Raw genomic sequence first — 12,141 nt, 5'->3', positions numbered from 1 at the left:
GAGAAAGAGATAGACAGTAAGAGAGGGAAAATTACTGAAAATTAATCACAGAACAGATGAAACAGATTGTCATCGTGCTTTTTCATCACAGTTCGTAGTCAGTCCATAAAGATTACATCTGGTCTGGTCATCGTACAGATGGGGAACGAAAAGCTGCCAGCTTCAGTTTTAATATCCTAATTCAGGATATCACTCTTCACTGGACGCATTTTTTTCCCACAGATCTGATTCACATTTTTGAGTTTTTTTGATCGTATATATCCCATGATTCCACAGCTCCCACTGGACTTCCACTCCAGGAATCTGGCTACGATATCTTTCCAAAGGAACCTGCAAAAGACAGAAAGATGAATACAAAAGTGAAGCATTTTAAGCATAGCTCTGTCCAACAGCTATAAACTCACACACACACACACCTCTGCTGAGCAGCTGCAGGTTGCGTCCCTCCTCCTGCACCTGAAGCTGCAGCACCTGTTGCAGCAGCTCCTGCCGAAGCGTCTCTTGCACTAACCCCATACGCTCCAGCTTCTCCCCATTCAGACGCAGCAGGGCTCGGCCTGTAAGGTGAAAGCACAGGGCTCAAAAGTCAATTTCACTCTTAAACTGTAATTCTTGAATCCACCCTCCCTCCATAACGTGTTCTGGTAATCGTAGCAGTGTGACCTGTGATGGCGTGGTGGGAGAATGCCTCCACGTAGGTCAGGTAGTTGTGCGGACAGTGTTTCTTCAGCCATTTACAAACATCTTGCTGTGACCAGAGCACGACTGGGCGGATCAGGCTGGGCTGTGTTGGACTTGTGTGATATATCCCATAACTGTCACTGGAGCAGTACTGCAGCCAGACAGACAGACAGACAGAGAGACAGACAGGGGGAGAGACGGGTAAATACAAAGAGCTGAATTACAAGACCGATACCACTCTTAGACCTGATCCTGAACCTGAACTTGGCTGCAACTATGGCATAAAAAAAACGCACATCTATTAAGTGATTTGATCAGATCAACAAACGTGGTTTTTCTTCTCTGTGCATTGCATGTGACCTCCACAAACACAGCTGCTCAGTCTAAAATTGTCAATGAAGCTTGTATGATACCAATTAAGTATTAAACACTTTGAGACACACAAACAGGCTAAGGTACAGACACATGCACACATGTGATACGTGAGTAAGAACACGTTTCAAACTCATTAGAGCACGCGGGGGTGATCGTGACCATATGTGCACGCAGATCAAACATGGAGTAAAGGAGGATCAGCGAATATGCACCAGCAGCTCCTGCAACACCACAGACAGAGCAGCGTGTAGCCCAGTGAGATCCTGAGACCCAGCTCTTTAATCTTAAAGATGTACAGGATGTATAACCGAGGAAGACTAATCAAACCGGGCCTTTGATCAGTCAATCAGTTTTAAATATTCAGCAGGTTCAGCGTTTCTGCAACTCAGATTTCCTCAAATGCAAGAAAGACGTGTTTCAAAAACAGGCTGGCTTTCATTTAAGAGTCAGTGGGGCAAACTTTGTGCCGGAGGTCTGCTTAGTACATCAGAGTTTACTGATGACTCCATCACTGCTGCTAAAGAGCATGTTACTGTTTAATCGGTATACAGCTCCAGCTAAGACAGATATTTATTATTAAAATACAATTTCCATTACATTTTAAATGCAATTCCCTTTGAGTTTCTATCTTTGTTTGCGAATTTGTGTGCAACATATATTATAATAAGTTGTATTTAATTGTAATTGTGTTCATTTCCCATGACATGATCTGATTTTAAAAAGAGGCAGAGTCATGAACAATCACGTTTCCTTATGTGGCTTAAAATCTAACGTGTAGACTTTAAAGATCCTCTTTGCAACAACTAATTCCTCTATTTACTCTAATGAGTTAAACACAAAATCCATTCGATAAAAGCTCACTCAGAGTGACAATGTTCTGGCTCCTGTCCAAGTTGAATATACTTTTTTTTTCTTGCCTTCTGACACACGTCCGATCCACTGTGGGCCTACAATGTTTTGTAAGTTTTTGCTTTTATCTTTCTGACTTGACCTGCTCTAAACTTGAAGAGCACAGGATTCCCGTTCCTTTCAGTGAAGAACTCCTTTTTTGTTGTGAACATCTTATTTATCACTTCACACCCTCACCTTAACCTGTAACACGTCGTCATAACTTGACTTGAAGTGATAGAAGCTCCCTAATGTCTTGCACTGCAGCCACTAGTGTGTGAATATTTTGTCATCTATTATGTATGTCCCCTGTAGAGATACATGTTTTCTGAATGATCACAAGGACTGATACATCACATAATGTCAGTAGTAAATTCAAGTGTTGTTTAAATGTAATTCTAATGTCTCTGATGTGTTTAACATAGAGCAAACATTTTCCTGAGTTCATCAACAATTGTTCTGAATGTCATTATTAATTAGTCTCACAATTATTTGGTTGATTAAGTGATTGTTTGTTTGATACAGTGTCTGAAAATTGTGAAAAATGGCAATCGCACTTTCCTAGAGCCCAGTGTGATGTCTTCAAATTACTTGTTTTGCCTCACTGAGCATCCAAAATATTCAGTTTATTATCAAATAAGAAAAAGAAAAGCACATCCACACAATTCAGAAGCTGAACTTAAGGAATATTTGTCACTCTTGTTCAAAAAATGACTTTAATGATAAATCTGTTATGAAAACAGCTGCCAATACCTTCCAACAAATAACTGAAAGTGTTGTGCTGTGTCTCCACTGGCGGTTGGGGGATAAAAGATGGGGGTGGTCAGATGACAGAGAAAGACGATAATGAGCGTTTACTGTTTTTTTCTCAGAATCGCTCACAAACCAGCACGTACAGTTTGGCAGAGAGGAGACAGGATAAGAGTCCGACGAGTAGAGAAAAAATAAATAAAACTAACTGAAGGAGAAAAGACTGAATTGTGGGAGAAGTGAAAATACTGTACACATGTTCCAGTGTGGCACGTTCTCCAAACACACAACACTAAGTTTATGTTCCTCAAGACAAAAATAAACCAACCACTACATTATGTGCATCCAAGAGGATTGAAGCAAACAAACAACGCATTGTATGCAACTCTGTTATCAGCCCAGCCCAGTTCTATGTTTGCAGCTTTAGCGTCAGCTCATAACCGTCTTTTAAAGAGCCTTTCATCGGGTGAAGACAAAGGCGTGGACTTTCTGACTTGTAACCAAGGGCTTTAAATGAGGCCAGTTTACAACACAAATGGATCGTCTCTGTTGACAGCGCTGAGAGTGCGAGCAGACAATGCTGTATCAGATAACAAAATGAATATCAAGTAAAAGATTTAATTTAAAGTGGAACAGAATCACTGCTGGAAGTGGATGTGACGACGTTTCACATAAAGAGATCCATAAAAACAAAAGAAGAGGCTTTGCATGTTCATTAACCTGCATCAACAATCACAGACTGTATACCATTAAACTAAATTCTATTTCTTTCTGCTCTCAGCAAACAAACACAGTGGAGCTGCAACATACAGCGAGTGTTGGAGGACCCGTGCTATTTAAAGCCATGCTAAAAGGCTGTTAGAGCCCACCAACCCGCTGGGGAGAGAGCAACTTCCATTCTCTGCTAACAAAGTGCCCATTTGCAACAATGGATGGTGACTGGCGGCATTTGCCAGGCTACGGATTTTTTCTTTCAGACTTTTCTGTACAGAAATCTGACATAAGAATTAGTGAACACCAGTGAAGACTGTTTACACGTTTACTCATGTTGACAAGACCACAAGGAAAAGATTTAGATTTGTTCTAATGATTTCTTAAGCATTACATTTGTTTTGTGTCTGAATGACTTGTATGTAGAAATGCAGCGGGACTGATTGGGAAAAGCAAAGAATATGTAACACATAACTTTCTTGTTATTGTCATGAGTCTTTAATGATCTGTCATTACATTTGATGCAAAAACCACAGTTAATACACGTATGAATCACAAAAATTATTTTTTTTTAAATTGAATTTGAAAAGAGTTATTTTTGCTAAATCCAAGTAAGGACTCCCACGACCACACACAACAAACTGGCCTCATATCGAGACCAGACAAAAAACATATTTGTTTGGTGAAAAGCATCCAGATGCTGCTACCAGATACAGCGTCACCAGCATTTTAGGAGTGGTAAATACTATACTGCACCAAGGCAAAGCATGCAGCACAAGACTCTTGTTTTACCACTGCAGTGTAAACATGGTTTTAATGATTTAAGACGTCCCTCATGTCAAAGTGGAAGCTAGTTATCCTAACTTACTGACATTAGCACTGATTTCCAAAAAGGGGGGGCGGTCTAGCTGGTATCAGCTGTCTCTGTTACATGGGTCCATCTGTGTTGATAGCTAATAACTTAGAGCAACTGGTAGTCCTGCAACCTCGTGCGATTTGAATCATGACATGGAGAAACCCAGGAGGTAATCAAATCACAGAAAGGACACAAAACACAAATGCTAATTTCTTAGCAAAACTTAATTCTAATTTCTGTTTAACTTTAAACAATATTGTTGTTACTTTTCACCCACTACCTTCACGCTTAAGTAGAAATAGACATATGTCCTTGAGATACGAGAACAAACAAAGCCTGGGGGATTATCATTCTACATTAGTCCATGACCCAGGTGTGCTGTTTGACGTGTTGAGGTTGTGTAGGTGTTCAGTACCTGCAGGGCCTCTGTGCCCGGCTGCTGCAGCAGCTTCACTGTCCTGCCTCCTGCTGTTTTCTGTCCACGCCCGTCATGCCAGGTTAGGTTCCCACCTGTCCGCCGACTCAGCTGGTGCTTGAAGTCCTCAGACAGGGCCCTGTACTCCACAGCTGGCCTGCAGAAACTGAAACTGGATGCCGCTGGAGAGATAAAAGCAGGAAGTATAATGATCACACAGCCAGATCTGAAAATAATCACTGACAGTATAAAAAACCTCCCTCACTGTGTGACGTGAAAACAAAAGCCAGAGTTGAACCCACCTGGACACCAGCGACTATTTCACTATGAAGTACCCACTTGTACCTGCTCTAATGAAACTGAGAAGGTGTAATGCAATGTTCAAAGGTATCTGAGCCTGGACAAGCTCCTGGGTAATTTCAATAAGTCGGTGTTCAGGTGTGACTGTTCTTTTGTGCAGACCTTGTTGGTGAATGTCGTAGCTGTGAGACAAGCCACTTTCTCATCATTACGAAGAGGCCTGTAGGCAGACATCCAAGCCCACTCAACAGCAGGTGGCTTCCCAACATCTAGTAATTAAAGAAAGTGTGCAACTACAGTAAACACGCTTACTGGCACAGATACTGGCAGAAAGCCACGGGTCATTACTGATTCATGTGCCAGATTGGAAGGATTTTCTCACAGTGTTTGAAGCTATGTGCGCAGATGTGACTGTGTGCGTGTAAACGTGCATTTTCAATATCTTAAATTGACTAAGAGAATTTGAAAAGAGGACAGAACGAGAGAGGTTGTCATGAGGGACGAGGGTTTGAAGAGATGAAAAAGTGTCTTTTGGCTTTTTTGAGCTTTGTGCCTTTTCTCTCTGTCACTTAGCATCTCCCGCCGAGAGCGGCGCAAACCAGAGTCCTGCAATCATCAAGGCAAACCAGTAGCATCAGATTATTATGAATAAAACTCGATTTGTATGTGATTTTTCTTTCTTTGAGGTGGTTCTCAGAGACTGTGTACGCATGAACCTTTCTTCACAGTGTTATTACTCCCCCAGGCTGCTGCTGTAAACACAAATGTGCCCCTTTCATGGATTAAATACGGATAATTAAGACCACTTGTCAGGCTGGGTTTCTACCTCCTTTAGTTTTGCCTTTCCATGGGAGTAAAAAGTCCTCATTAAGTAGCACACATATAAACTGCCAGCACCGGATAGGAAAACATTTTTATGAACCAAAATCTGACTAAACGTACTTGGAAGAGTCTCCTGCCTGCAGTATGTTTCACTTGGCTTGAATCTACCCTGTAGATTAAAGCTTCTCTTTGGTAACACTGGAAAATATCTGACACAAAAAGATGCTAAAATCACATTAAAATAACGTACACATTAGGGCTGCAAAGCAGTCACAGCATCAAACTGGTGATGCTGGTTTCTGTCAGTGAGCTGTCCGTTTCAGCACCAGGCTCACTGACCATCAGCAGACCCCCCGCATCCTCCTGTGTGTCTTAAAACCACCCTAGTGATCCTATAATATCCTTATGAGCGTTCGTACATTAAAAACAGAGTTAAGAGTTACTGTTCTGTCGTATTTTTTTTATTTCCAGCCGTCTTGGGAAGAGTTAATTATGTTGGCGGCGTTTCTAGCTGTCAACTCCATGTTTGAACACATGACCATACAGGAAAGATAGAAAGATAGTACGGAAGGTTTGTTGTGTTACCAGATGCGACCACTGACATACCTGGCAAACCGGTCTGTCAAGCATAGAGTTTAAATAAAGGAACTCAAGTCTGGCTGAAGTTGAAGTTTCCCCTGAATGTACGCTATTTCAAAGAAGGTTTCCACCAGTTTAACGAATTATTAACAGCAGAAATCCGCCTACCGTCGACAGCCATGGTGCTTCCGTGCCGTAGTGGATCTAGTCAAAGTCTCCCATCGTCTCCGGTGACCGACACTCAGGCTGCGGCGGGTCCTGCGCCCGCTTCTCCCCCTCTTCTCGCTGCGTTTACCGACAAAAGTTTGAGCGAGGTCTGGCAGGAGTACTGACGCTCCACATCCTTTCGGGTCCTGCTGGTCTGACTGGGGAAATGCCTTAAAACCAGTTCACGTCGTCCACGGTGTCACTCGGCTGCTGGTGTTTGTGGGCTCAAGTTGTTGAAGACAGACAGGAATGTCCCCGAGCAGCTGGCTGACTGGTTCCGCTGGCTCGGGTGCGCGTATGTGTGCGTGCGTGCGCGTATTTGTGTGTGGTTTTTATCTGTGTCGTGAGAATCAGACGCGCGGCTTTTTCTCAAGAGCCTGCATGAGCGCAGTGAGCTCAAAGTGCAGCCCCGGGCCCTGTAATTAACGCAGCCAGTGGAGACTGAAAAACAGCCGGATGAAAAGGCTTCTCATCGCTGCAGCATCCAACATAAGGAATTCCCCTTCGCCTTTTCTTAAAGAAAGGGAGCTCTGTGCGCGCCTGTGGGCATCGGGCCCTCGCTGTGATGGGCCCTCTATGTGCGGTTTGTCCAGAGGAGGTGCAGCACATCAGGGCTGATATCAGAGAGCACTGTTCATGCTACCACCTGCCCATAAAGTCACTTTATTGATCAAATCAGTAAAGGACAGCTGTGGATTAGGGGACCTATGAGCATCACAGCACCAGACATAACCACAAACCAATCACAAACAATAAAATGTTAAATATGGCCATTCTCCTTTCCTGTTTGTAATTTAGAATTGGTTTTGTTTGTTTGGTTTATTTAATCTTTATATAATGCCATGCCTCCATTACACCATGGGAGTTGTGTTTACAAACTCTTATATGCTAACTTAATACGCAAGATCAGATATCAAGGGCTGAACATAAAACAGAAATCCATTCACATACATAGAGTTGTAGGCAAAGGTTTGGCCACCACTGGGTAAATTACAAATCGCATCGATTTTGGAAGTGAAAAGAAGAACATACAACCCCCTGCAGCAAACTGCCTTTGTTTAAATGTTAAAGCTCTGTAGCTTTTTTCCAGCCAGCTAAGAATCTTTTTACTCCTGATTTAGGATTCACTCCTCAGATCACTTCAAGTTCATGAAGTTTAAGTAACAGTTGAAGAAAGACTCAACACACAATTCACCACAGAAACACAGACAGAGCGATGATCTTGAACCAGGGATATTGCTGTTCATGCTGTATGCATCTTAGTCCTTAGGCCACCATTTTTCCTATTTAAAGACTATATTCACCACTGTGCATTAGTGTAAATGCATAAAAAAGGCCTAAAAAATTGAGGGCAAACTGAACTTATTTATCCACTGCTACAAACCTCACTGGAGCTTCAGGGAATAGCCGAGGGATTGCCCCTGAAGGATCTGGGCTAAAATAAAAATTTGTGGTTCTCATGTGTACATTTATAAATATTTCATTCTTTTATATCAGGCTGCTCTGGTTTTGAAACAGTTTGGTTGAAATCGACAAAACAGCAAAAACAAAACTCTCTGAAAAATCTGACACTGCAGCAACTACAAACATAACTCCAGGTGAGTGATGCAATGGATGTATAAATAAGAAACTGTTTGCTGCCAATTGATGATGTGATAATGTTGTGTTCAGAAATTGTTTCCACTGTCCCCCTAGTGGCCAAAAGGTTCTTCTCAGGTTTAAGTACAAACTGCTCTTCTAATTTTGAGACCTAATACACCTTACAGTTCAACAACAAAAATAACAATATTTTAATATTCTTAATGATGAAAGAGTCAGAATTGGAGAAATGGTAGTTTTAGGCTGAAGGGAAGATGGAGGTGGCCCAGAATATCTCAGAGTCCACTATCTGTAACTACACCCCCCATGTACCTGACATTAACAACAGTATCACAGCTTGTGATGGTGTGTCACTCCGGGTGCCTTGAATGTTCTGATTTAACTCTCTCTTTCTCTCATTTGGGTTCATTAGAATGGAAAGATGCCAAGGGTGGATGCAAATGCAAGGTGGAGCTCCCTGATGTTTTGCATGATGTTGCATCATGTGATTGATGTTTATTTGAAATGGCGCCACGCTAGATAACAACATCTGCCAGATATTCTCCTACATCCTCCCACAATCAATGCCTTAAATACTCTCAGCAATCTTCCCTTTCACCGCTGGTGATCAGTGCCTCACTGGCTCTGGCCTGATTTTTTTTTTTTTTTTCAAAACAATGGCCACAGAAACACATTGTAGTTAATCCCAGTCACACCGCAAACTGCACATGGGATTGTAAACCCAGTTGACTGGTTTGGGTTTAATTTGCAGGGTGTGGGTATGAGCAGTTTCTGCAGATGTTTCTGAGGAAACAGAGACTGGAGCACTGGGGCTCCTCTTAAACTTTAAGCATGGACACATTTGGCCTGGTTAGACTGCTAAAAGATGAAAAGGCCCGCTTAAATTAATAGTTTCCACAGGAGAGAACTTCAAAGAGCCTCAGATATTAACAGTATACATTTGAGGTTTACACTGAGCTGCTGCCTTTTGTTTTAATGTTTAACTAAGCATTTCTTTTCATCAGCTGTTTTTATGGTCATTTCGGGGTGAACCAGTCTCATTTATTATTTTTACTTCAAACAATAAAAAACATACATTAAACATATAATACTATAACACTACATTTTTGAAAGCAGCTGATAAAAAAAAAAAATTGGCACAGAGAGGGCAGAAAGTGTGGTGGCAGTTTAAAGATTTCCCCTTCAGGTCTAGATCAACAGTCAACACAAGGGGGCAGTCATATTCTGTGTACAGTGAGCTCTTGTACTGCGTGCTGATTTGGAATAGGTGATACTATTGTTCCATATTGTATTTACAAGGCTTTTACAACAGGTTATGTACCAACATGCAGACACTGTCAGTTACAAAGCAAGAATGCGACCTTTGCCCTTTACAGCATGTACTAATGTCAAATATTACAGGCAAAATAATCTCCAGTCATACATTACAAAAATAATTGAGTTATCAGTCCATCTATCTATCTGTCTTTCCAACTCTCTGTTTGTATACTGTAAATACACAGAAACTTCACTGCAGTTCCAGTTAATTTAGAGTTTTCTGCTATTTGACGTACTCACTTCCTCACATTTGGCAACAATGCCAACCTTTGTTTAGATTAAACCGAAACATTATCTGGTTTACTCCCCAGACTGTTATCCAAACTGTTTTTGAAAAAATAAAATTCAGTATTGAGAGACATTTCTAGGCAAGAGTGAAAAAAAAACAATTATAAAACACAAGCAAAGAAAATCAAGTAGATCTGTTTATCAAGAAAAAACAGAATTCAGGGAGGATCATGACAGAAAAAAAAAAAAGGAAAGCTTCGATAGCCAATTCTGAGCAAAAGTGTTTCTGTAGAGTGGTTTATCTTTATGGAGACACATGCGTGTGCTTGTGTGTGTCTGTGTGTGTGTGTGTGTTGGCTGTCTCCAGATGTGTACACACTGCCATGAGTCTGGCATCAGTAAACACACAAAAACTTCTTGGCTAACGTGTGAAGTGTGCCAAGACATGTGGCCACCAAATTAGGTTTGTTCATTCTCCAGATGATGACGCTTCAGAAAGAATTAACTTTCAAAAGTGTGAAAATAAACCATGTGCATTCAAACATATCCTCAGATGTTGTATAAAGAGGTAGGAAAAAAAGCACATTGTGGTGGGTGAACTAGCACAGGAAACAAGGTTCAGGTTTGTGAAGTGTTGTGACCGACCAATTACTCTTGTTTGTTCTTTTACATGGCTGTGAACATACACAAGCGGATCTAGGCCACTTTAAAACAAACAATGCTGCAAATCAGACACAACTTTAACCTGCATTTCCAACCTTTTACTCTGAAACTCTCCTACAATTAATCTGATGAATAAAACTTGCGTTTTCCCACTGTCAGTTTACAGCCATTCACAAATTAACATGCATTTAGACATTTGTATGATAAACTGACAGGAAATAAGTGAAGAGATTTGGGTCATATAGTGTTCAGAATTATTAGGTTTTATCAGGCTCAGAATTTATTTTTACTTCATGCAGAAACTATTTACAAAAAAGAAGGAAAAAAAAAACTCTCACACTCTGTGGCTCATGCTCCAACTCATCTATTATTCCATGCCAGTTAAAACAAATGCTGAAAATGATTTGCAAATGTTCTACCAACCAGACAGAAGTGCTGTTGTGAAAGCACTGCCAAAGCTACACGGTCCAGCTAGGCACCGACTTTGTTCAAAACCTAAGACACACATAAAGAGATTTGCAGGGTGGCTCAGAATTTGGACCGCTGGTGTTAAAACTAAATAGACACAAAGAAAAAAAGAAGAGATAAACAAAAATGTAAGTCCCCATATGCTGCACAGACTTTCACTGACTCATACTTGGTGTTCTCCACTTTTTTTTCATAAGCATGCAGGAAAATTAGGCCTCACCCAATCCACAAGGTCAGGATGTCAAGAAGTCCACCAACAGCTTAAGTCTGACGTAAGCGTTATGATGGGCAGGTGAGTGGAAGCTAAAACAGCTGTTTCTGTGTGATGCCATTCAAGGAAAAGTCTGGGTGGAGCAGCCACAGGCCTGCAGAATAAAGCTGCATTTGTCTCACAGGACCAGAAAGTATGAGTCTGGGTGCCGTGCGCTCTGCAACATGTTTCACGTGATACAATGAGAGCTTGTTTACAAATCAAGAGGGTAAAAGCGCTCGCAGAGAATATGTATGTACGCGCACTGGTGTGTATTTGCACCGAACAGGGTGTTTCCAGGTAGAAGAGGTGGGACCTGGTACAAACAGGATACAGGAAATGGGCCTGGGTCAATCACAAGATGCCTACAAAATAATGGACACAGAGTTTCTCTTGTTCAAAATGAGGTCGAGTTACAATGATCACAGCGAAACATTTTTCAAGAATGTCTGGAACCAACGGTGGTCTGCATGTACTGTATGCTCAATCAAATAAGGATCCAACACTACAAGTAAAAGTCAGAAAGAAACAACTAAATGTAGTAACTAAAGTAAAGGTAACCAAAGTAAAAGAAAAATGGCCTCTCTGACCGATTTTTGTTATACGACATTATTAGATTGTTCGTACTGATGCATCAGTGTGTAAACAGATAAATGCAGATAAAATGTGACTCCTTCTAATTGGCCTTTAAATATAAAGAGTCCAGGCTGTGACACAGTGGAGCTGCCAGGGTTCTTTCTACACTCAGGCCGGTGAACTTCTTCAACTGTACAAAGACTTGTGTTGTGAATGAATGAATGTGTGGGCTTGTGGGGCACGGCCTGGGTGTGTACTGTCACGGCCCTCAACACAGCGTATTTGTTTTTATTTGTTCCTGCTCCTGGAGGTTTGCTGTTAGGTCGGCTTAGACTGTGTCAATGTGCATGTGTGAAGTAAAAGAGCCCAAGATGTTTCACAGATTCCACTGTGAGACTGCTAGATGCTACTTTAGCACCACATACTTACTCTAAACTACACTATAGTAGAGGATTA

The 12,141-nt window shown here is 41.4% G+C and overlaps 1 protein-coding gene across 1 annotated transcript; it reads right to left on the bottom strand.

Annotated features, from left to right (window-relative positions):
* Window positions 1-216: 216 nt before the first annotated feature.
* Window positions 217-6,858, bottom strand: samd10a (sterile alpha motif domain containing 10a). Its single transcript, XM_041056326.1, has 5 exons — window positions 6,546-6,858; window positions 4,677-4,858; window positions 664-832; window positions 417-557; window positions 217-330 (listed from the first exon to the last, which is right to left on the bottom strand). Exons 1-5 carry the CDS (start codon window positions 6,556-6,558, stop codon window positions 308-310), a joined length of 528 nt encoding a protein of 175 aa, XP_040912260.1. The 5' UTR covers window positions 6,559-6,858; the 3' UTR covers window positions 217-307.
* Window positions 6,859-12,141: the final 5,283 nt, after the last annotated feature.

This window comes from Toxotes jaculatrix, chromosome 2 (assembly GCF_017976425.1).
Source record: "Toxotes jaculatrix isolate fToxJac2 chromosome 2, fToxJac2.pri, whole genome shotgun sequence".
NCBI lineage: Eukaryota > Metazoa > Chordata > Actinopteri > Toxotidae > Toxotes > Toxotes jaculatrix.
This window is presented reverse-complemented; position numbering and strand designations above follow the sequence as displayed.